At 47.2% G+C, this 26,061-nt stretch overlaps 1 protein-coding gene across 1 annotated transcript in view; it reads left to right on the forward strand.

Annotated features, from left to right (window-relative positions):
- The window catches only part of SLC26A9 (solute carrier family 26 (anion exchanger), member 9), a 30,379-nt gene extending 13,657 nt beyond the window's left edge, over positions 1-16,722 (forward strand). The window contains exons 7-21 of the mRNA XM_011957717.1: positions 432-584; positions 879-961; positions 1,735-1,882; positions 2,179-2,292; positions 2,497-2,574; positions 3,155-3,250; positions 5,285-5,391; positions 6,170-6,239; positions 6,356-6,448; positions 6,588-6,701; positions 7,945-8,217; positions 9,545-9,599; positions 10,774-10,919; positions 12,408-12,479; positions 14,361-16,722. Coding sequence (XP_011813107.1) covers positions 432-584; positions 879-961; positions 1,735-1,882; positions 2,179-2,292; positions 2,497-2,574; positions 3,155-3,250; positions 5,285-5,391; positions 6,170-6,239; positions 6,356-6,448; positions 6,588-6,701; positions 7,945-8,217; positions 9,545-9,599; positions 10,774-10,919; positions 12,408-12,479; positions 14,361-14,408 — 1,650 coding nt within the window. The 3' untranslated portion in view covers positions 14,409-16,722. The remainder of the gene's footprint in view (positions 1-431; positions 585-878; positions 962-1,734; positions 1,883-2,178; positions 2,293-2,496; positions 2,575-3,154; positions 3,251-5,284; positions 5,392-6,169; positions 6,240-6,355; positions 6,449-6,587; positions 6,702-7,944; positions 8,218-9,544; positions 9,600-10,773; positions 10,920-12,407; positions 12,480-14,360) is intronic.
- Positions 16,723-26,061: the final 9,339 nt, after the last annotated feature.

Here is a 26,061-nt window from a genome sequence, read left to right on the forward strand (position 1 = left end):
GGCTTAGCTGTTGTTCAGAGAGGATTCTGAGGGGGTTTCTGTCTTGGGAGGGTCAAAGTCATGACCTTGAGGTTCTTGGTAGTTAATCACTGCAGAAAAGAGCTGTATACTCTCTGCCAGTTCCCCATTCTACTGCCTCAACCCCTCCCTGCCTGGAAAGTCCTTCCTTATATCTAATCTCCATCCCTCCTTGTTTAGCTCAAACTCTTCTAAAGAAGAAGAAAGCATTCCTTTTCTAGCACGAGTTCCCCATGTGCCTTTTGGGAGACGGCAGTGGATGAGGGGACAGTGTTCCTGATCTGGGTTTTAATTCTGTCTTGGTGTGCCTCCATTAGCTTTGATGGCATCCCTTCCCTGGGTCAGACACCCAAAGGTGGGGTAGTATGGGAAGAAGGGGTGGGAACCTGTGAGCATGATGCTCTTTCCCCCAGACCTTCATTGACATTTGCAAAAACCTCCCCCACACCAACATCGCCTCGCTCATCTTCGCCCTCATCAGCGGTGCCTTCCTGGTGCTGGTGAAGGAGCTCAATGCTCGCTACATGCACAAGATCCGCTTCCCCATCCCTACAGAGATGATTGTGGTAAGGATCATGTCCAGAGCTGGGGTGTTGGGGGGCCAGGCTGTGAGACGAGGAAGCCGCTACCCTTCCTTGCCCCATGCCCCCCACTGGCAGTCAGTGGGACAGGAAGTCAGATGTGAATCCATCCCATCCGCCATATGTGGCGTTTCCTCTCTTTCTACTGCTCTAATAATTCCCCCTAACGAGGCAGGGGAGTGGGATTCAGGGTCCCCAGAGAAAAGGGAGACTTGAGAGAGACCCCTGCCCTGGCCCCAACTTAGGGCTAATCCCCATTCTCCACTCTGGGGTTTGCAGGTGGTGGTGGCAACAGCTATCTCCGGGGGCTATAAGATGCCCAAAAAGTATCACATGCAGATCGTGGGAGAAATCCAACACGGGTGAGTCCAGGTGGCCAGAAGCCTGGCCCACCCCACCACATGCCCCACTCAGGCCTGAGCTCGGAGAGGGAGACAAGATGAACTCTGTGAAAGTGCTGTCGAAGCTGTATGACACTGGCCATGTCTGAATTATTACTATTACTGTTTCCTGAGAAGGGCCACACAACCAGCCAATGTAGGCTATTTTATGCAAAATGAGTCTTAACTGCCACACTCCCCTTATAAATCTCATTCAACTGATGCTGTTAAACAAAGCCTCTCTGATCAGCCCCTTGCTGGCTCTTTGCCTTGCTGTAATGCATTGGTTCTTTGTCCATGCAGAAAGGGAGCTATTAGGTTCAACCAGATTCATGAAGCATCCACTCAGTGCCAGGCACCATGCTGGGCCCTGGAAAGAGAGGGGCGATGCTTGTCCTGCAGGGTTGGAGCAGGCACGGGAGGGAAGGCCACACAGCACCAAAGGTCTAGGGGTCTGTGGACTCATGAGCATGCAGGGTTCAGAATCTGGGAGTTAACAAACGAGGCCCTACCATGTACTGGCCCAGGGACCTTGGGCAAGTTGGTTCTCTAAGCCTCAGTTCCTCCTTTGTAAAACAGGAGTGATGGTCTCTACCCTATGGGGTGGTGCTGAGGATTCAGACTGCATGGGATAACTTAGGCAAAGATTCCGGCACACCATGGGGGCCTGGCTGGTCCTTGTGGGCTGGTGAAGGACTTGGCTGCCCTCCCTACTCACACCATTGGGCTCTGCCTCCTTCCGGGCTCCTGGGCAGGTTCCCCACTCCGGTGTCACCTGTGGTCTCGCAGTGGAAGGACATGATAGGCACAGCCTTCTCCCTAGCCATCGTGGGCTACGTCATCAACCTGGCTATGGGCCGGACCCTGGCCAACAAGCACGGCTATGACGTGGATTCGAACCAGGTAGCTCCGGCCACCCCCAGCAGGACTGGGCAGGACGGGTCAACTCAGGCCTGGCATGAGGTATCTTGGGTGGGGTGCTCATTGGGCTGAGGTGAGGCAGGCTGCCTTGAGTGTGGGGGATAGGGGGTCCTCTGACCCCAAGAGGCTGGCATCCTCTTGACTGGGAATGTGTGACTTTATAGTCACAGGGTCACTCTCAGGTCCCAGTCCCACAATCCAGCTTGCATGCCTGACTGCACTTGGTTCCTGTGCCCCCCAGCCCGACACTGGGTTCTAATCCTGTCCCCTCCTGACAGGAGATGATCGCCCTGGGCTGCAGCAACTTCTTTGGCTCCTTCTTTAAAATTCATGTCATTTGCTGTGCGCTTTCCGTCACTCTGGCTGTGGATGGAGCTGGAGGAAAATCCCAGGTGAGCCTTGTTCTAGGGGAGTGGCGGGGAGGTGGTAACAGAATGGTTGCCCCAGAGAAGCCTGGGCACTGCAAACCAGGCCAGCTCTTCTCCAATCCCCTTCTTCCCTTCTTAGTCTCTACTCCACCAAAGCCATGGATTGGAAATAAATCAAGAGCAAAAAATTCACACCTATCCTCTATCCCCAACTCTTTCTCGGAATAGGTGGCAAGCCTGTGTGTGTCTCTGGTGGTGATGATCACCATGCTGGTCCTGGGGACCTATCTGTATCCTCTCCCCAAGGTAAGAGCCCAACCATCGAGCAGAGGACAGCGAGAGACTCCAATAAGAACAATCCCTGAGAGTTATGTGGCACTTCATAGACTACAAAGTGCCACCGTTGTCATACTTAGCCTCAACCACAACCTGTGAGGCAGACAATGCAGGTTTTATCCTCCCCATTTTATAGGTGAAGGAAACTTAGTCTGAAAGTCTAAGTAACCTTGTCCATAGTGAGGCAGCTCACAGTGCTGGGCTGGTCCCAAACTCCAGCCTTCTGGCCTCAGAGTTTAATCCCTAGGCAGCATTTGCACCTACCCATGAGTACCGGGCTCTCATATAGCCCAGCTAGGAGGGCTCTAGGCATGTATCATTTAGGGATGAGGGAAGAGAGATAGGGCAAGGATGGAGCCAGGAAGGACCCCATGGCTCTAACACCAGCACTTTCCACACCTAAGGTCGAATGCAGAGATTTGGGGGATCAGCCAGGGGAGGTGTTCCAGAACTCCATCTCTGTCCTGCCAGGCTTTGGGGTCGGGTATGCGAAGGAGGGCAAAAAGAAGGGGAAACCCTGGGGGCCTGGAGCAATGTTCTGCTTCTCTAGTCTGTGCTAGGAGCCCTGATTGCTGTCAATCTCAAGAACTCCCTCAAGCAACTCACTGACCCCTACTACCTGTGGAGGAAGAGCAAGTTGGACTGTGTAAGTATCGGGCAGCCTCTGGGTACCGGCCATGCCCCTGCCGTCTCCTCCAACCCCACAGCTCTGTCAGTTAGCCCTGTCCTAACAATGAACTCTCTAGTCTGCTGCTTCCTAATCAGCATAGCTGAGTGGTTAAAAGTCCAAGATTTGAAGTGAAACATCCTATGTTCAAACCCTCACTCAGCCATCTGCTGGCTCCATGACCAATAGCAAGCCCCCTAACCTTTCCAAGTCTTGGCGTCTTAATCGGGGAAATGGTTGTTGTATACTCTCTGCCTCCCAGGGTTTTCTATGAAGAAGAAGCAAGGTAATACAAGTAAACATGTGGTCTACATTGTATTTTATACTCAATAAATCTTATCTATGACTACTTTATGACATATCGCTCCAAAAAAGCAAAAGGAAATAGTTTTTATTAAAAAAAAAAAACCCTAGAACATAAAGCCAAAGGACCAAAACCTTCAGGAAGTACTAGACTTCCCTGGGGTTCTAGTTCCTCATCTGTAAATGGGAGTGAGACTCATGCAGTCACGGTTGCGTCAAATGCTGGTTCCGAGGATTAAATGAGATCACAGTGGGAAAACACCACATGGGCACAAACATTCTGCAAACATGACTTATTGTTATGATTAGTCACACACTCCACCGCATCTTCCTCTGGGCATAGTCACGAAGGCCAGTGTACATTGACGACACTGCATTCTCTCCATTTTAAGCCCCATCATAACCTATGGGAGAGGATTTACTAACCTTTCTTAACGATGATGAAACCAAGGCTCAGAATGGTTAAGTAAATCATCAGAGGTAGGAAGTGGTAGAGTCTGGATTAAAACTCCAAGTCTTGGACTCCAGACCTCCAGGCTATACTGTCTCATAGGGAAGGGAGGCTCACCCATCTAAGGCAGGGAGGAAAATCCTTAAAGCCAGAGAAGTGAGTGGCTCATCTGTGGTCACCCAGAGAAAGAGAGTGATGAGGACAGGGAGAAAAATTATACCTCAGTTCCCAGCCCAAGGATCTGCTTTGACCATAGCCCAACAAGCCCCTGCTATGGCAGTATTTCCTTAGGTTCATATGGCGGCTTGTGTTTCCATTTGATCTTCACAGCAATTCTCTACAGGAATCTGGGCAGATTTATTTCCTTTAGAGGAATTTGTGGGTCTTAAAATCTATAGGGGGCAACTATCAAAACTTCACCCAATGTTGCCCCCCACCCACAAACAACGAGGCCCCCAGTCGGTCAGAAAGCACTACTGAGCTCCTGCCAGGGCCCACGCAGCTTGCTGTTAGACAGAGAGAGGGAACTCACATTTATTGATCACCCACTGAGCATCCATCACTAGGCTAGGACCGTGACTTCCCCTAACTTTTGAACCCTTTCATAAGGTAGACGTTATTATTCTCCTTTTGTTTCACACAGCCATTAAAGAACAAAACTTTGGGCTGGGTGCAGTGACTTACACCTGTGATCTAGCACTTTAGGAGGCTGAGGCAGGAGAATTGCTTGAGGTAAGGAGTTCAAGGTCAGCTTGGGCAGCATAGCAAGAGCCATCTCTAGAAAAATTAAAAGTTAGCTGGGTGTGGTGGCACATGCCTATAGTCCTAACTACTCAGGAAGGTAAGGCGGGAGCACAACTTGGGTTCACGAGTTTGAGGCTGCAGTGAGCTGATCTTGCCACTGAACTACAGCCTGAGCAACAAAGACCCTCTGACTCCAAAAACAAACACACACACACATTTTGAACCCAAGCAGATCTGACCTCAGATGCATGCTCTTATAGATGCTGCCTCCCTGTGTGTTGGGGCTTCTGTTAAAAACACAGACAAGATCAGGCAACCACAGTCAATCTAAGGGAAATAGGAAAGTGTAACTGAAGCACAAACACATAAAATATTGCAAAAATGCAATTTAAAAAAAAAGAGAAGAGACGCTCTGAGGTTTTACTAGCAGAGAATGGCCTTGGCTAATCCAGGAAGACTTCCTGAAAGAGGTCGTGTTTTCCCCAGGTCTGCTTTTGACATCTCTCTTTTTACAGTGCATCTGGGTAGTGAGCTTCCTCTCCTCCTTCTTCCTCAGCCTGCCCTATGGTGTGGCAGTGGGTGTCGCCTTCTCCGTCCTGGTCGTGGTCTTCCAGACTCAGTTGTAAGTAAGAGCTTCCGCCCTCCCAGCCCCATAGTCAGGTCCCTGGGCCAGCCCTCGGAAGGCTACCATGCCACGGCCTGGCTTAGTCCACTGCAACTTCCACCTCTGGGCCTGGCATGGGAGTTGCTGCCAGGCCCAAGGAGAGCCCAACCCAGCCAGGACTGTGGGCACAGGCTGGGCTGTTTGACTTCCCATATCCTGAAAAACCCAGAGGAAGCCAGCATAGTCTTGCTGGGGATGGCTGGGGAGAAGGCAGTGGCAGAGAAAGGAGGGCAAGAGCAGGTGGTGAGATTCAATATCCTTCCAAAGACACTGCCAGAACCCCAAACCAAATGGGGCCCCACCCCAGGAGAGTGCCAGGGTAGAAGACAGAAGCTGTGCTCTACGCACTGGGAGTATCACAGAGAAAGGGTCCTGGCCAAGGCAGGGAGGATGCTGAATGCTGGGGGAATCTATCTTCTCTTCTTGAGAACTCAGAACAAGGAAGTGATGACTTCAGGGCGACTGAAGCTTGTCACCTTGTGTGCTCCCACCACTTCTCTCCCCTGCCCTCTGCTCTGGAAGCTATGTCAAGGGCCTGCCTGTCATCCTCCTAGTTATAGGAGGCCACAGGCCACCAGACATGTGTCTCCAGTGCAGAAAGACAGACACAGCAAGTCCGGGGGTGAGAACAGGACCCCATCCTACCTTGGCTCTGCCCCCGCTCCAGCAGGAGCACCCTTCCAGGCCCGTGGGCCATGAGCATTCTCTTATGTTTTTCTCCTCCTTCTTCATCCAGTCGAAATGGCTATGCACTGGCCCAGGTCATGGACACAGACATTTATGTGAATCCCAAGACCTACAACAGGGTAGGTAATTCAAGCTTACGACCTCTTTCTTTTGCTCTGCACTACCCCAAGAAGAGGTTGTTTTTTAAAGCCAATAAAGACATTTCTGCAACTTGAGCTCAGTCTCCCTGTCACAGGCCCAGGATATCCAGGGGATTAAAATCATCACTTACTGCTCCCCTCTCTACTTTGCCAACTCAGAGATCTTCAGGCAAAAAGTCATTGCCAAGGTAAGGCTCAGTGCCTGGGGAACAGAGCCTCTGGACAGAGAGTGGCCAGAAGATAGAAGCAGAAGGGCGGTGGGAGCTGAAAACAGGTCACTCCCATAGAGGATGGAGGTCAAGACTGCTATTGGCTTTCTCCCTACAGACAGGCATGGATCCCCAGAAAGTATTGCTAGCCAAGCAAAAATACCTCAAGAAGCAGGAGAAGCGGAGAATGAGGCCCACGCAACAGAGGAGGTCTCTATTCATGAAAACCAAGGTGAACAGAGGCCAGAAGCAGCCCCTGTGCCCTGCTCCCCTGCCCATTCTGATATTGCCTCCTGTTATTCATGGTATCCCGGGGACCCCACTTTGCACCCTGACAGGCAAAGACAGAAAGTCTCTGGGAACACTGCCTGGTGGCCGCTGGGCATTTTTCTTCTTCTTTTTTTTTTCCTTTTTTTTTTTTAGAGACGGAGTTTTGCTCCTGTCACACAGGCTTGAGTGCAATGGCGTGATCTTGGCTCACTGCAACCTCCACCTCTGGGTTTCAAGCAATTCTCCTGCCTTAGCCTCCCAAGTAACTGGGATTACAGGTGCCACCACGCCCGGCTAATTTTTGTATTTTTGGTAGAGACGGGGTTTCACCATGTTGGCCAGGCTGGTGTCAAACTCCTGACCTCAGGTGATTCACCTATCTCAGTCTCCCAAAGTGCTGGGATAACAGACCTGAGCCACTGCACCCAGCCTGGGCATTTTTCTTCTTGGATGAGGTGCCACCATCTCCCAGGGAAGCCACTGAACCCCACGGCCCTTCTCCATTTTCTGGCTCAGATAGGATATGGCCCATGGACTTTTGAACAACCCAGAGCGGGAGCAGCAGTGAATTTCCTGGGGAATCTAAGCAGCCCAGGGCTAGCAAGGCCTGGGAGGGTGGGGGGCATGGGAGTAATCCTTGTAATCCCAGCACTTTGGGAGACCGAGGTGGGAGAATCACTTGAGGTCAGGAGTTTGAGACCAACCTGCCCAACATGGCAAAACTCTGTCTCTACTAAAAATACACAAAAATTAGCCAGGCGTGGTGGTGGGCACCTGTAATCCCAGTTATTCGGGAGGCTGAGGCACGAGAATCACTTGAACCCGGGAGGCAGAGGTTGCAGTGAGCTGAGATAGTGCCACTGCACTCCAGCCTGGGCAACAGAGGGAGACTCTGTCTTAAGAAATAAAGGAGCTCAGTGTCCTCAGAGGGGCTTTCTCCCGGACAGAGTGGGCTGAGGCTTCAGTGCCTCTCTTGCTTGGGTCCTCTCACTTTGTCTGGGTTGTAGGAGACCAAGTTTGCAGGCCCTGCCTAAGAAGGGGCTTTGGGAGAGGCTGCTCTGGTGGAGCTTTCGGGGTCTGTGTTCACCGTCACTGAGGAGAGTTATTCCCCTCCACCTACACCCTCCATGCCCCTGCTTCAGCCATAGCAAGGTCTGGCTCAGTCTGGCGATCCCTGACTCTGCCCACCATCTCCACCCCTCCAGACTGTCTCCCTGCAGGAGCTGCAGCAGGACTTTGAGAACGCGTCCCCCACTGACCCCAACAACAACCAGACGCAGGCTAATGGCACCAGCGTGTCCTACATCACCTTCAGCTCCTCAGCTGCCCAGAGTGAGCCACCGGCCTCTCCTGAGGCCCCTGGCGAGCCCAGTGACACTCTGGCCAGCGTCCCGCCCTTTGTCACCTTCCACACCCTCATCCTGGACATGAGTGGAGTCAGCTTTGTGGACTTGATGGGCATCAAGGCCCTGGCCAAGGTGAGCTCTCGGGGGCAGCAAGCACTACCTGCTCCACCCCCTCTGCTCTGCTTTCCACATTCCCTTTCCTGGGAGCCCTCATTTCAGGAAGCCAAGGGAGGAAGCTCACCATGGAGGCTGAAGGCTTCTAGGAATCCCTCCTTTCCCCAGATGCTACCAGGATAGGACATTCTCCACAAAGCAGGCCCAGACGGCCCAGGACAATGAGTGGCTAGAGAGGTCTACCAGAGCTTCAGGCCCCCATGCTCCCAACACCCCCAGCAGTGACCATTCCAAGTCCCTCTCAGCCACCAGGAACCCACCCAGGGTCTCTGAATAGGGTCCGGTTTGGCGCCTGGTTCATGACCTGCTGCCCTTGTCCCTCCCTCACTGGCCAGCCTAGGAGACAGAAAGAAATAACACCAGTGCTCCACACCATCAGGCCAAACAGACAGCCCACGGGACACCTTGAATGAATGTATCTGTCTGATAACTTTCCAGTGGCCACCACCAATGGTGGGAGTCAGCAAACCTCAGAGCTGACTCAGATAGAGGCAAGCCAGGGGAACGATGGGCACAAAGAGTGTTCGGACTGACGACACCATCAACCAGGCTCAGGGCAGGCCCCCTACCCAGCCTTGGGCCTCAGCTGGCTTCCTTAGCCGGGATCTGGAGTCCAGGCCAGCCTTGGCTGAAGCTCTAGATTCCCTGAGCCTCCGTCCTCCCCTCCAGCTTCTGTCTGAAGCCACAAAGGAATCTGGGAATCTAAGCTACTGAAAGAAAAGATCAGCCGGGCATGGTGGCTCACACCTGTAATCCCAGCACTTTGGGAGGTCAAGGCGGGTAGTCAAGGTCAGGAGTTCAAGAGCAGCCTGGCCAACATGGTGAAACCCGTCTCTACTAAAAATACAAAAATTATCCAGGTGTGGTGGCAGGTGCCTGTAGTCCCAGCTACTCGGGAGGCTGAGGCAGAGAATTGCTTGAAGCCAGGAAGTGGAGGTTGCAGTGAGCTGAGATCGCACCACTGCACTCCAGCCTGGGTGACAGAGAGAAACTCTATCTCAAAAGAAAAAAAAAGAAAAGATCTAGCCCCACAAGAAGGGGCCATGGTGACTTTAAGTGTCTGCCACATTAGCAAAACTCCATTTCCGCCCCCCTTCCCAGAGAAGCCGTCAGCCAGCACTCCAGGGAGAAGTGGTGTGCTTTGCTGCTATTTTCGTCTTTGGCTGCTGGGCTCTCGGGGTTGCTTATTTGTTTGGCTTCCCCTCTGAAGTATGTTTCGTGAATCACTTTTGAGACCCACTCAGAACATTCCTTTCCTTTTGCCTCCCTACCCCAACACTTCTAGCTGAGCTCCACCTATGGGAAGATCGGCGTGAAGGTCTTCTTGGTGAACATCCACGGTAAGACAAAGAGAACATTTAGGGACTGAAAGGCTGGCAAGGAGTGTGGGGTAGGAACAGTTGGTGGGGTCTGAATCGTGAGGAGCTTGGAAATGAGAGCACCCAGATATCCCCCCTAAGCTGCTGCCTGCTCATAAGAGCTCAGGTACACGTCCAAAGAGACTGGTCAGATTGCATAAACATCCTCGGGGCCCTAGTGACAGAGTGAGGGTAAGGGGGTCATAGAGTTACAAAAGGACAGCTAGGATTCTAATCTACCCCATAACTAATTTGCCATGTATCCTTGGCCGAGTCACTTTATCTATCAAGGGATCTATCTCTACCTATGTAAAATGAGAGGGCTGACTAGATGGATTTGAGGATCCTCTCCCAATCAGAAACTCTGTGAATCTATATAGGCATAGAGCACACAACACCCTAATTCCCCAGGGAACGTATAAATATGCAGTTTTATAGGCACACAGCCTCCAAAGGGTGCATATACACAGCCTCAAGGATGTGGCCACAGAGCAGCAGACATTTACATTAGCATGTATGCAAAGTGCAGAGATGTGGGAGCAAGTGCACACAGACACACAGGAGAATGTGAAGGAGCACATACATACACCCCCAGCTCCCTGCACTGGGTCAGACCCCCTCCGGCAGGGCTGCAGTTCCCAAGCTCCACATGGCCATGCTCAGGGAGAGAATCTGCAGTGGCAATGACCTGCTATGATATGCTCTGGAGTAAGAAGCAGTGGATTCTCCCCAACCTCACTGGACACCCCCTCAAGAAACCATCTCTAGGATTAAGAGTAATGGTTCTGCCACACATTGGAAGTTGCTGGAAAGGTCTGGGAAAACAAGAGGAAGGATGGGTCCTTGGGGGATAGAACTGGCAGCGGCCTCCTCAAGGATGGCTTAGGCTTTTCCACTCGAATCACCACAAAGTACTGACTCCCTAAATCAAACTGCTTCCTTCTGCCCTGGGTTGAACATTCAGCATCCTCAAGTTCATGTTGCCCTCTGCTGTCCAGAGCTGATATTGCACCGCCAATGCCGTGGCCCTCAGATACAGCAAGAGCTCGGACCTCAGGCCTCTCCCATCCCTGCTCTGGTCTCACCATCTTCCCCACCCCCAGTTCCAATCCACAATGGCTGTTATCTTTCTGAAGGTGATCTTTCCTCCTTCCAGCCCAGGTGTACAATGACATTAGCCATGGAGGCGTCTTTGAGGATGGGAGTCTAGAATGCAAGCACGTCTTTCCCAGCATACATGATGCAGTCCTCTTTGCCCAGGCAAATGCCAGAGATGTGACTCCAGGACACAGTTTCCAAGGGGTAAGGTCCTTGCATCTGGGGAATCCTAGGCTCCAAGGCACTGAAATAGCAGGACCAAGAGGTATTAGAAAGAACACAGGAGAAGGTTTAAGTTCCAATATCAAGTCTGCCATTTCAGTTTTCTGAATCTCAGTTTCCTTATCTATAGAAGGAGCACCATCAACTAACATTACCTACCTCTCTGCATTTTTCTTTTGTTTTGTTTTAGGGTTAAATGATAATTACATCTTTTGTGTCACTTGAAAGCGCTTTGTGTATTGTAAAAATTCTTTATCAATATAAATTTTCTGGTTGCACAAACACCCAAAGCATAGAAGAGCAGGCCCACTCTGCTGGCATCGTTCCCTGCCTCCTCCACATCTCTTTCTAAAGGGGGCTTTGAGGAAGGAAGGGGAGGGGAGTAAGCCTACCCATTTTAACTTACCAGAGCTTAGAGATTTCAGGCTGATGAGGGATGAAGAGATTGGGTCTGAGTTTTATCTCAGCTTTTCGACATTTAATTTGCTAGCTCAGTAAGTGACATACAAATGGGATACAAATAACAGCATCTAAAACTCCAGAAGGCTGAGGAGTCAGAAAAAGCCCACACCCTTGGGGTCCCTGCCTAGGCATCCCCAGTCATCTCTCAGCCTTCAGGGTCCCCTCCCAGCTCAGCTCCTGCCCTTGGCCTCCCAAGACTCTGTGTGCCCTAGCCCTGGATAAAAACCTCCCCCGCCCTCTGTGGGTCATAAGAAAGGCTTTTCTGGCCCTAGAGCAACGATTTGCTCTTTGCCTTAAGAGACTGATGAAGGTGAAACCATCTGTTCTAAGTGCTGAAAGACTGCCCAGGAACACACCGGGCGCTGGCTCCTGCCCTCCATGCCTAGAGGGAAACCCCGGGGAAACAACGGGCTTTCCTGCTTTGTGAACTTGTCCGCAGAGCAAAGAGGGAGATTCGGGAGGAATCTGCAGTATTTGCTAGTGCCCTAATCGTGTTCAGCTACTCTCGTTGATATGTATACTTTATTAGTTATAGACATAAATAATTTATATTTTATATAATATTACTTACATATTATAGACTACATTCACAGATACAAATCACACACATAAACACACACCATTTCAACAGCATGGTGACGGACAAAGCAAGCAAAGTGAGGCTGGTTATCAGACTTTAACAGATTAGAAAACAGATTCCCAAGAGGACAGGAATTCCCCAAGGTCAGGCAGCTAGCCAGTAGCTTTTCTAAGCTGGGTAAAACTTTCCCTGCCTCTAACGGCCCACAGGGGAGGGAAGACCATGATACACACCTGTCTGGTATAAAGGGGAAGACCACAGCTGTGATGTTTTTGTGAGGCAGGTGAGGGAAGGGGCAAGAGGATGAGTCATGTGTCAGGAAGCAGCGTCCAACCAGAGCCAGCCACCTGTCCCTTTTCCTGCCACCATACACCAACTTTGCTGTTCAGTCACTGAAGCTCATTCTGCACTGACTTCCTCCCTTCCAGGCTCCAGGGGACCCTGAACTCTCCTTGTACGACTCAGAGGAGGACATCCCCAGCTACTGGGACTTAGAGCAGGTGAGCTGAGGGACAGGGCTGTGAGGGTGGGAGCAGGGTGAGGAGGGGAAGGATGGGGTCGCTGTCAAATACAAGGTGTTCACTCGGCTGTCTCACCTCCAGCCCAGAGCAGTCACATTCAAGGCCACAAAGATTTGTGGTCATCTTTGTTTCTTTTCTTTCTTTTTTTTTTTTTTTTTTGAGACAAAGTCTCACTCTCTCACCCAGACTGGAGTGCAGTGGCATGATCTCGATTCACTGCAACCTCTGCCTCCCGGGTTCCAGCAGTTCTCCTGCCTCAGCCTCCTGAGTAGCTGGGACTTCAGGCCTGTGCCCAGCTAATTTTCGTATTTTTAGTAGAGACAGGATTTCACCATGTTGGCCGGGCTGGTCTCGAACTTCCGATCTCAAGCGATCTGCCTGTCTCAGTCTCCTAAGTGCCTGGATTACAGGCATAAGCCACTACGCCTTGCCTTTGCTTTCATTATCAATCCCTGAAAGGCATCGTGGGGAGAGGGTGAGTCACTGGACCAAGTCCTAGAGAACTAGTATCTATTCTTACTCTCCAGCACATCATTCATGTGACCTTGGGCAAGCCACATACAGCCTGGGCCCTAGTTTTTATCATCTGTGAAGTTAGGGAAACATAGGTAATACCTGCCCCATCCACCACACCAGATTGGTGGGGCAGTCACTTGTTCTTTCACTAATTCAGCAGGTATTTATGGTGTACCTACTGTTTGCCTGATGCAGTTCAGGATGGACAAACAGCAGTGAGCAAAACAAAGGCCTCTGCCTTTTAGAAACTTATGTTCTAGTAGAATAAATGAATTCTGGGTCTAAAAATAAATTATTATTGCATGTGGACAGGCCTTAAGAACTAAAAGGCATGTGGCTGGGTGCAATGGTTTACACCTGTAATCCCAGCACTTTGGGAGGCTGAGGCGGGTGGATCACCTGAGGTCAGGAGTTTGAGACCAGCCTGGCCAACATGACAAAACCCCGTCTCTACTAAAAACACAAAAATTAGCCAGGTGTGATGATGCATGCCTGTAGTCCCAGCTACTCGGGAGTCTGAGGCATGAGAATCACTTGAACCTGGGAGGCAGAGTTTGCAGTGAGCTGAGATCGTGCCACTGTGCTCCAGCCTGGGTGACAGAGCGAGACTGTCTCAAAGACAAACAAACAAAACAAAACCTAAAAGGTATGTGGATATGAGGGATCACCATCCCCACGGGGTCCCTGGATTAACACCACCCCACCAACACCCTGAATTAAAAGAAACCAGATAACTAGGTTTGGAGAAATCTGGCTCTGGGTCTATGAGAAATAGTGTCTCTCTTTGTGCCTCTTCCCATTCTTTTTGACATTGAGCACTGTGGTGCTCTGAATCCATCTCTCACAGTGCTGATGGCAGGTGGGACAGATTAGAAAATAGAGCTTGAGCCACAAAGATTTGGCAGACTGATTTCTGTGCCCTCTTGGAATCTCCAGCACATTCTGAAAAGCCTGGATAGGACCAAAATAGCTTATCAAAGTGAGAAAGGACTTTAGAGCTTGTCTACTGCCAACCCTTGTTTTACCCAATGAGGAAAGTGAAGCTAAAAGGGGGCGAGGGACACGTGGAAGGTCACGCAGCACACGGGAGGCAATTCACATGTAGACTGCCGCACCTGCTCCTGCCACACTGGACTGGTTCGCCTCCTAGGATGACCCTGCCTCTCCCCTGTTCACACACACTCTCTCTCTCGCACACACACACACACACACACACACACAGGCCCACATGGTGCCTCGTTCTGGCAAGGGGTTCCTAGGGTCACCTCTTGGTTGCAGCCACTGTGACCCCAACTGGTCTAACCTCTCTCTTCCCCTCCCACTTCCTTCCTGTGGTTCCTGCAGGAGATGTTCGGGAGCATGTTTCACACAGAGACCCTGACCGCCCTGTGAGGGCCCGACCAGTCTCCATGCTGCCTACAGAGTGCCTGGCACTTGGAACTTCCACAAAAGATGAGCCTGGGGTCACAGGGAGTGTCGGGCAGAGGAAAGTGCATCCCCCAGAGCTTGGCTTCCTCTCTCCTCTCCCCCTGTCTCCCCCTCTCCTTCCTTCCCCACATCTCCAGAGAGAGCCTCTCAGCAGCAGGGGCTGCTACCCTTACAGGAGTGAGAGTCTGGTGAGCTGACTCTTCACCCGTCAGGCCTTGGCCACAATGGACAAGCCTCCTGCTCACTCCACCCCACCCACCTCTGCCCTGTCCTTGGCAGCTGAAGGACACCTTGACTTGCAGGTTTTACGAGTGAGCCAAAAACAGAAGGACAAGTACAACTGTGCTGGCCTGCTGTACAAGCTTCAAAAAGTGTCCCAGAGCCCACACGGCTCAGTGTCAGATGGTGTCAGGCTGTCATGGGACATAGGGATAAACTTGGTCAGGACTCTGGCTTCCCTTCCCCAGCTGCTTCAACTCGGTCTCTGGCAGCTCTGCACCCTAGGACCATGTGCTCTCCACACCCAGGAGTCTAGGCCTTGGTAACTATATGCCCCCCTCCATCATCGCCAAGGCTGCCCAGACCACCACTGCTGTCAGCAAGCACATCAGACTCTAGCCTGGACAGTGACCAGGGCCATCGAGACCACCAGAGCTACCTCCCCAGGGGCAGCCCACCAAGGTTCTGCCTCAGCCTCCCAAAACATTGGTGCCCCTGCCCTCAGAGGCTGCTCCCTCCCCTGGAGGCTGGCTAGAAACCCCAAAGAGGGGGATGGGTAGCTGGCAGAATCCTCTGGTTTCCTAGTAATAGATACCAGTTATTCTGCACAAAAGCTTTTGGGAATCCCTCTTTGCACCCAGAGACTCAGAGGGAAAGAGGATGCTAGTACCAACACAGGGAAAACTGATGGGACCTGGGCCCGGACAGTCCCCCTTGACCTCAGGGCCGGTCAGGGAAATGCCTCCCTTTGATAAATCTGTGTTATCCTTCTTTACTTGGCAAACAGCCAATCATGTTAACTCTTCCTTATCAGCTTGTGGCCCTGAGACATGATGGGGTCCTTCTGCAGGCAAGGGAGGAAGTCCTCCAGGGACCCACTGCATCCCCTAACTGCATGCAGATATGGAAAGGGGCTGATCCAGATTGGGTCTTCCTCCACAGGAAGATTCCTTAACACCCTTAGGACCTGAGGCCATCTTCTCCTATGAAGATGAAAATAGGGGTTAAGTTCTCCATGTGTACAAGGAGGTATTGAGAGGAACCCCACTGTTGACTTGAAAATAAATAGGTTCCATGTGTAAGTGTTTTGTAAAATTTCAATGGAAATGCACAGAAAATCTTCTGGCCTCTCATCACTGCTTTTCTCAAGCTTCTTCAACTTAACAACCCCTTCCCTAACAGGTTGGGCTGGGCCAGCCTAGGAAAACATCCCAATTTCTAACTTCAGCCAGACCTGCATTGTGTGTCTGTGTGTTAAGTGAGCTGATCAGCTAACAAGTCTTCTTAGAGTTAAAGGAGGGGGTGCTGGCCAAGAGCCAACACATTCTTGGCCCAGGAGCACCGCTTTTCTGTGAATTCATTATGCCATCTGGCTGCCAATGGAACTCAAAACTTGGAAGGCGAAAGACAATGTTATCTGGGATTCACCGTGCCCAGCACCCGAAGTGCCAAATTCCAGGAGGACAAGAGCCTTAGCCAATGACAACTCACTCTCCCCTACTCCACCTCCTTCCAAGTCTAGCTCAGGCCCAGGAGGTGGGAGAAGGTCACAGAGCCTCAGAACATTCCAAGTCAGAGTCCCCTTTGAACCAAGTATCTAGATCCCCTGAGGACTTGAGGAAGTGATCCTTAACCCCCAAGTAATCATTAACCCCCAGACCAGCCTCACAACGGAAGGGGATTGTTGATCCAGTGGCCTGGAGTTGGGGCTCAGGGAGAGGTCTGCAACATGTCTGAGGGTTGCAGAGCCCGCTGTGGAGGTAAGATTGGAAACACATGGAGCAGAGGGAAGACATTGAAGAAAACATCTCTGCTGGAATATTTGGAAAAGAACACTCTTCTGGACCTGGTTGAAGCAGGAAAGATGGAGGCAAAGTAGTGAAATAATCCAGAATTTCAATACTTTTGAATGTTCTTAGTGATACTGACCTGTGATAGTATAATTCCCAGGGAGGACTGGGAACCTTATCTCTTGAGATATTTGCATAATTTATTTAATTTAAGCCTCATTCTCCTTTTGTTTGTTTTGGTAATAAACTGGATTTGAAATGTGAACAAATGCACATGTTTGGGTGGTTTTATAGAAAAGCAAAATAAGTCACTTCCACGGAGACCTGGCCTTGCTTTGCATTATCCTGGGGGGAAGCAATGAGGACTCAGATTTCTCCATGGGTCTCCCAGCTCCTCTCCAAGTTCTGATTTTTCACTCCTGGGAATGCATAAACTTCCACGATCCACCTAAATAACAGAAACTGGGGAAAAAAGATTGGGCTGAGGGGTCCACACACCCAGTACCAGTACCCAGAGTCAACTCTGGATTTTTGAGGCTATAGGGGATATCAAAGCCCCATCATCCCTCTGCATGCCTTTCACTCACTAATTCTTTCACCTTCGTGGGATGCCTATTAAGGGCCAATCCCATTGTTACTTAGCAAAGCCTTCAGAATCCTTAGTGTGGGGCAGCACACAATCTAATCCCACCTTTCGCTCCCCTGTTTGCGAGACAATGCAAGGAGAGCAAAGCCATGGGAGTCAAGTGTCCCATAAGCTAGGTTGACTGTCAACTGTGTTTACCAGCAATCAGAAAGGGAAGAAGATAAGAGGAATCACAGAAAAGCAAGAAGCAAAGGCATAAAGGAGACAGAAAGAGGATGAAGTGGAAAGAGATGAAGGACCAGAGATTAGACAAAACAAAGAGGGCAGGGAGATGAATGGTCAATGGGATGGAGAAACAGGAGAATAAAAAGATGGGGAGAGGCCAGGCACAGTGGCTCACACCTGTAATCCCAACACTTTGGAGATTTAAAGGATCCCTTCAAGCCAGGAGTTCAAGACCAGTCTGGGCAACAAAGTGTGACCCCACCTCTTTAAAAAAAAAAAATGGGGATAACTAGAAGAAGGAGAAACAGTTGAAGGAAGAAGATATGTTGCAGAGGCAGAGAAGTCAATGAGTCCCAAAATGATATTTATTTAAGATAAACAAATCTTGCTTCAGCCTGCTATTCAGCTGAGCTGTGGAATTTTGGTAAATTAGCAATTAGCATCCCTCTCATAGGAGTTTCAGACTTTTTTTCTAATGATGCTATCTTAGCCTGACTCCCCCTGGATGCAGAACCTGAGACAAAAGTCTGTGCATGGGCTATTCAGGCAATGATCTCAGGGAGAGGAGTGATGGGCAAGAGTGAAAACAGGGAGGCAGAGAAAACCAACACAAGAATAAGCCACTGTGAAAGGCAACTGGGGCTCTACGCCACCAGTCCTTCGCAGGAGCCCTGTAAGAAGCATCTGCAAATTGTCCTAGAGAAACATTTAACCCTCACATCCATAGTCCATTGATCAAGGATGGCCCTATGAGTATTAACTCTTCAACAAATATAGGATGCATGCAGAGCATTTCCCAAGGTGACCCATGCTAGGGCATCAGTGATGCACCTGCAGGAAGGAAGAGGTATGGCATGGTTCCTGGGAGGGACTGGCAGATAAGACCATCCAGAACCATTATTCCAACAGAGGATTAGTAGGAGGGTTTTGAGTGGCACATAAGTAGCATCTAAATTGGGTACATTTCTTTAGCCTTTCATCTTCCAAACCCACTGTTACCTATGTAGTTGGCATTAGTCGTATATAGAGGTAGTATAGAAGCATTTGTAAGACGGCCATCTCACCATTCTAGACTGGAATGGGGTAATTTTAAGACTGTGAATCCCTGAACATGCCCAAGAAGAGGTAAGCTAACCACCCACCAGGGATGCTGTCAGGGGAGCTCCTGCTCTAGATGGTAGATCAAACAAGATGACATTAAGACCTCCTGTCTCTAAATTGCATAACATGAAAGCAGATTCTTTAGAATTATGGGAGTTACTTCTTACTTCCAGCGCTAGAAGTAAACACTTTCCTTCAACAAAGATTTTTGTTTAAATAAGGGATTTTTTTTTAAACAAACTTTTTACTTGGAAATAATTTCAAACGAATAAAAAGTTGCAAAACTAAAAGTATCACAAGAGGCTGGATGCAGTGATTCACACCTGTAATATTAACACTTTGGGAGACCAAGGCAGGAAGATCATTTGAGGCCAGGAGTTTGAGACCAGCCTGAGCAACAAAAGGAGATCCCCACCCCTACCCCCCATCTCTACAAAGACAATTTAAAATTTAAAAAAATTAGCTGTACACGATGGCACATGTCTATAGTCCTAGCTACCAGGAAGGTTGAGACAAGAGGATCACTTGAGTCCAGGGATTTGAGATTACAATGAGCTATGATCGCATCACTGCACTCCAGCCTGGGCAACAGAGCAAGACCCTGTTTTCAAAAAGAAAAAAAAATTGCACAATAAATACTGTATGCTCTTTAATCTAGTTCACTTATGGTTAACATTTTACCCCATTTGCTTTATCATTGTCTCTCTCTCTTTTTTTTTTTTTTTTTTTAGACAAAGTCTTCCTCTTGTCGCCCAGGCTGGAGTACGATGGTGTGACCTCAGCTCACTGCAACCTCCGCCTCCCAGGTTCAAGCGATTCTCCCTGCCTCAGCCTCCTGAATAGCTGGGATTACAGGCACCTGCCACCGCACCTGGCTAATTTTTTTGTATTTTTAGTAGAGACAGGGCTTCACCTTGTTGGCCAGGCTGGTCTCGAAATCCTGACCTCCAGTGATCCGCCTGCCTCGGCCTCCTAAAGTGCTGGGATTACAGGCATGAGCCACCAACCACCAGCTTATCTCTCTTTTCTTTCTCTCTGTGGACATGCATAACTTTTTTCTGAGCCATTTGAGGATAAAGTCCTTTAACTTTAAATACTTCAATGTGTATTTCCTGAGAGATAGTCTCTTACATAATCACAGTACAGGTATCAACTTATTGCACTTACATTGATCCAATACTTTTATCTAATCTACCATCCATATACCAATTTTGTCAGTTTATCTAATGAAGCATTTTTTCTCTCCAGCACAGGATCTAATCTGAAGTCAGGTATTAAATTTATTTTCTTTTTTTTTCATATAGTTACTGAGATGGGGTCTTACTCCATCGCCCAGGCTGGAGCACAGTGGAGCTATCACAGCTCAATGCAGTCTCAATCTCTGGGGCCAGGTGATCCTCCCACCTCACTCTCCCAGCTAGTTTGGACTATAGGTGAACGCCACTACTCCTGGCTAATTTTTGGTATTTTTTGTAGAGATAGGATTTCTCCATGTTCCCCAGGCTGGTCTCAAACTCCTCAGCTCAAGGAATCCTCTTGCCTCGGCCTCCCAAAGGGCTGGGATTACAGGCATGAACCACCATGCCCAACTGGGTATTGAATTTAGTTGCATGCATTTTAGTGTCCTTTTATCTGGAACATTTCTACAATTCGTCTTTGTCTTTTACAGCATTGACATTTTTCTAAGATTGCAGTTCACCCACCCTTTCTTTGTATTCCTCATTTTGCATTTGTCTGATATTTCCTCATGATTACACTGAGGTTTTGCATTTTCTCCCAGAATACTCCATAGGAATCGTCTGTCCTTTTCTGCCTAACATATCTGGAAACACATAATGGCCACCAGTCTCTCATAGGTGAAATTAATTTTGATTACTCAGTCAGGTTATTGCCCGATTTCTCCCCTGTGTGATTACTGGGTTTTTTTTTTTCTCCCTTGCAACTTATAGTTTGTGAGGACACACTTTAAGACCATGCAAATATTCTGCTGCTCATTAAAATTTCCCCTAGGTTACGTATCTATTAACAATTCTTGTATGATCCTATGAATACTGTGATGATTGCAAAAGGATGATTCTCCAACCCCAGCACACCCTCTACATTTACCGGTTCTAATAGGCATCCTACTATAACTAAGAACACTCGCTTCTCACCTTTTTCTACAATTTCCTCAAAACTGTATATGTGTGTTAGTGTGCCTGTTTATGTGAACATGTATGTATATGAATATGTATATGTGTGTGTATGTACATTTGTAGGGATGGGTATGCAGCCATGTGCCACACAACAATGTTTCAGTCAATGACAATCACATATACAATGGGATCCCATAAGGTTATAATACTGTATTTTTATTGTACCTTTTTCTGTGTTTAGACACACAAATACTTAGCATCGAAGTACAGTATGCAGTACAGTAACATGCTGTACAGGCTTCTAGAGTTGGAGCAATAGGCTACTCCATATAGTCAAGGTGTATAGTAGACTATACCATCTAGGTTTGTGTAAATACACTCTATGATGTTCACACAATGACAAAATCACCTAAAGAGACGTTTCTCAGAATGTATCTCCATTGTTAAGCAATGCATGAAGAGGGCCCTAGCTAGACATTGAATCTGCCAACACCTTGATCCTGGACTTCCCAGCCTCCAGAACAATGGTGTGTACGTGGATATATTTCCTAGTGCTGACTGCTGAAAGTTTCAAGCAGCAATGACACCCAGTAAAAAGGAACAAATCTAGACAGAACTCCTTAAAAGAAATGGTTGATTCCAAGGCCAGGATAGATAGGTACAAGATAAGTATGGAACATATTTTTATACCAGAAAGCAAGGAATTGTTCCAAAAAATTGATGGGAATATGTCACAAGGTCACAGGAATCAGATCAAAGTGGCCTCTACTCACAATTTAAGCACCAAAATAATTAAATACAATAATTAATTTTAAACCATTAAATACAAGAATTGAGCTCATACCAACGATGATGAGAGAGAGAGAGAGAATTAGAAAGGTTTTGTAGTTGCTATAGAATGTGTGTGTTGCCCCAAAATTCATATATTGAAATCCTAACCCCCAAGGTGATAGTATTAAGGGCCTTTGGGAAGTGATTAATTCATGAGGGTAGAGTCCTCATGAATGGTATTAGTGCCCTTATAAAAGACCCAGAGATATCTCACCTTCTGCCGTGTGAGGTTATAATGAAATGACAGCTATCTATGGACCAGGAAAAGGGCTTTCACCAACATCAAATCTGCCAGCACCTTGGTCTTGGAATTCCCAACATCCTTGGATTCCTTTGATGTTGTCATCCCAACATCTGAGTTCTGGAAAGGTGTAGTAGCTACTGGCCCCCAGAGGAGGGCACACTGCAGAAGTGGCACGACAATGTGAGGAGTTCCACTCACCAGCTCCCCTGTGAAACTGGTAAAAATTACTTAAAAAAAAAAAAAAATTAAAGCCTCTAGAAATAGTCCTAAGGGCAAACAGCAAATGAAGAAACATCTATTCAAGAAAACCTATGAAAATTTAATTATAAAGCAAAAGCTATAAGCCTAAAACATCTTTATGTTAGCTCCAAATTACATCTTTGTGTTCTTTATCTGTAAGAGCCCCGAAGTACATCTTTATGTTCTAGGTGGGAACGGACCCTACCAGATATAGAGGAAGGTCGGTCCTTACTGTGGAAAACTGAAACTGCAGGTTTCGCTTTCCACAGTTTCAGTTACCCGCAGTCAACCCTGGTCTGAAAAATGTTAAATGAAAGATTTCAGAAATACGCAATTCATAAGTTTTAAATTGCACGCTGTTCTGGGTAGCATGATGACATCTTGCACCATCCTGCTGTAGTCCTGCTTGGAATGTGAATCACCCCTTTGTCCAGCATATCCATGCTGTGTACACTATGTGCTCATTAGTCACTGAGTAGCCATCTCAGTTATTAAATTAACTGTTACAGAATCACAGCGCTTTTGTTCAAGTAACCCCTATTTTACTTAATAATAGCCCCAAAGTAGGCCAGGCACAGTGGCTCATGCCTATAATCTCAGCACTTTGAGAGGCCGAGGAGGGTGGATCATGAGGTCAAGAGATCAAGCCCATCCTTGCCAACATGGTGAAACCTGGTCTCTACTAAAAATACAAAAATTAGCTGGGCATGGTGGTCCACGCCTGTAGTCCCAACTACTCAAGAGGCTGAGGCAGGAGAATCGCTTAAACCCTGGAGGTGGAGGTTGCAGTGAACCAATATCGTGCCATTGCACTCCAGCCTGGCGACAGAATGATACCACATCTCAAAAAATATATAATAATAATAATAGCCCCAAAGTACAAGCATTGTGATGCTGGTATATTGTTATAATTGTTCTATTTTATTAGTAGTAGTTAATATATTCCTATGCCTAATTTATAAATTAAACTGTATCATATGTATGTATAATATGTACAGCAAAAAAAACAGTATAAATAAGGTTTTGTAGTATCCAAGGTTTCAGGCATCTATTGGGGGTAGATGGAATATGTCACCCACAGATAAATGGGGGACCACTGTAGGATTTTTTAGTTTAAGAATATGGTATTTCTTTCCATTTATTTAAGTCTTCTTTTGTTAATTTCAGAAGTGTTTCCATATAGCTCGTATACACTTCTTTTTTTTGGAGACAGAATTTTGCTCTGTCGCCCAGGCTGGAGTGCAGTGGCGTGATCTCGGCTCACTGCAATCTCCATATCCCGGGTTCAAGCTATTCTCCTGTTTCAGCCTTCCTGAGTAGCTGGGACTTCAGGCACGCACCACCATACCCGGCTAATTTTTGTATTTTTAGTAGAGATGGGGTTTCACTACGTTGGGCAGGCTGGTCTTGAACTCTTAACCTCAAGTGATCTGCCCGCCTTGGCCTCCCAAAGTGTTGGAATTACAGGCGTGAGCCACTGTGCCCAGCCAGCACTTACACGTTTCTTAAGTTTAATCCTAAATATTTTTTACCGCCTTTATAAATGGAATTTATTTTATTATATTTTCTAACTGGTTGTTGTTATTTACATATATAAAGGCTATCGATTCTGTATATTAATTGTGCATCCAGGCTACTTACTGAATTCTCTCACAATGTTAGTTTTGCTTTTGATTGCTTCTTTTCAGCTATACATTATATGGCTGCAAATAATTATAACTGTACCTCCTTTTCAAATTTTATACCTATAATTTCTCTTATCTAATTGCATTGACTAGTATCTGCAAAACAATGTTAAATAATAGTGAGGACAGTAGACATTCTTTATTGTTATTATTATACATCAAGTTCTGGGGTACATGTGCACACGTGCATGGTTGTTACATAGGTATACATGTGCCATGTTGGCTGGCTGCCCCCATCCACTTGTCATTTACATTAGGTAGTTCTCCTAATGCTATCCCTCCTCCAAGCCCCCCACCCCCTGACAGGTCCCAGTGTGTGATGTTCCCCTTCCTGTGCCCATGTGTTCTCATTGTTCAATTCCCACTTATGAGTAAGAACATGTGGTGTTTGGTTTTCTGTCCTTGCAATAGTTTGCTGAGAATGATGGTTTCCAGTTTCATCCATGTCCCTGCAAAGGACATGAACTCATCCTTTTTTATGGCTGCATAGTATTCCATGGTGTATATGTGCCACAGTTTCTTTATCCAGTCTATTATTGATGGACATTTGGGTTGGTTCCAAGTCTTTGCTATTGTGAATAGTGCCGCAATAAACATACGTGTGCATGTGTCTTTATAGCAGCATGATTTATAATCCTTTGGGTATCTACCCAGTAATGGGATGGCTGGGTCAAATGGTATTTCTAGTTCTAGATCCTTGAGGAATCACCACACTGTCCTCCACAATGGTTAAACTAGTTTACAGTCCCACAAACAGTGTAAAAGTGTTCCTATTTCTCCACATCCTCTCCAGCACCTGTTGTTTCCTGACTTTTTAATGATTGCCATTCTAACTGGTGTGAGATGGTATCTCACTGTGGTTTTGATTTGCACTTCTCTAATGACCAGTGATGATGATCATTTTTTCATATGTCTGTTAGATGCTTAAATGTCTTCTTTTGAGAAGTGTCTGTTCATACACTTTGCCCACTTTTTGGTGGGGTTTTTTGGTTTTTGCTTGCAAATTTGTTTAACTTCTTTGTAGATTCTGGATATTAGCCCTTTGTCAGATAGATAGATTGCAAAAATTTTCTCCTCTTCTGCAGATTTCCTGTTCACTCTGCTGATAGTTTCTTTTGCTGTGCAGAAGCCCTTTAGTTTAATTAGATCCCGTTTATCTATTTTGGCTTTGTTGTCATTGCTTTTGGTGTTTTAGTCATGAAGTTTTGCCCATGCCTATGTCCTGAATGATATTGCCTAGGTTTTCTTCTAGGGTTTTTATGGTTTTAGGCCTTACATTTAAGTCTTTAATCCATCTTGAGTTAATTTTTGTATAAGGTGTAAGGAAGGAATCCAGGTTCAGCTTTCTACATATGGCTAGCCAGTTTTCCCAGCACCATTTATTAAATTGAGAATCTTTCCCCATTGCTTGTTTTTGTCAGCTTTGTCAAAGATCAGATGGTTGTAGATTTGTAGTGTTATTTCTGAGGCCTCTGTTCTGTTCCATTGGTCTATATATCTGTTTTGGTACCAATACCATGCTGTTTTGGTTACTGTAGCCTTGTAGTATAGTTTGAAGCCAGGTAACATGATGCCTCCAGCTTTGTTCTTTTGGCTTAGGATTGTTTTGACTATGCATGCAGGCTCTTTTTTGGTTCCATATGAACTTTAAAATAGTTTTGTCCAATTCTGTGAATAAAGTCAGTGGTAGCTTGATGGGGGATAGCATTGAATCTATAAATTACTTTGGGCAGTATGGCCATTTTCACGATATTGATTCTTCCTATCCATGAGCATGGAATGTTCTTCCACTTGTCTGTGTCCTCTTTTATTTCGTTGAGCAATGGTTTGTAGTTCTTATTAAAGAGTTCCTTCACATCCCTTGTAAGTTGGATTCCTAGGTATTTTATTCTCTTTGTAGCAATTGTCAATGGGAGTTCACTCATGATTTGGCTGTTTGTCTGCTGTTGGTGTATAGGAATGCTTGTGATTTTTGCACATCGATTTTGTATCCTGAGACTTTGTTGAAGTTGCTTATCAGCTTAAAGAAGATTTTGGGCTGAGACAATGTGGTTTTCTAAATATACAATCATGTCATCTGCAAACAGAGACAATTTGACTTCCTATTTTCCTAATTGAATACCCTTTATTTCTTTTTCTTGCCTGATTGCCCTGGCCAGAACTTCCAACACTATGCTGAATAGGAGTGATGAGAGAGGGCATCCTTGTCTTGGGCTGGTTTTCAAAGGGAATGCTTCCAGTTTTTGCCCATTCAGTATGATATTGACTGTGGGTTTGCCATAAATAGCTCTTATTATTTTGAGATATATTCCATCAATACCTAGTTTATTGAGAGTTTTTAGCCTTAAGGGCTGTTGAATTTTGTCAAAGGCCTTTCCTGCATCTATTGAGATAATCATGTGGTTTTTGTCATTGGTTCTGCTTATGTGATGGATTACATTTATTGATTTGGGTATGTTGAACCAGCCTTGCATCCCAGGGATAAAGCTGACTTGATCACAGTGGATAAGCTTTTTGAAGCACTGTTGGATTTGGTTTGCCAGTATTTTATTGAGGATTTT

This window comes from Colobus angolensis, unplaced genomic scaffold (genome assembly GCF_000951035.1).
Source record: "Colobus angolensis palliatus isolate OR3802 unplaced genomic scaffold, Cang.pa_1.0 Scaffold449, whole genome shotgun sequence".
In the NCBI taxonomy this organism is placed as follows: Eukaryota; Metazoa; Chordata; class Mammalia; order Primates; family Cercopithecidae; genus Colobus; species Colobus angolensis.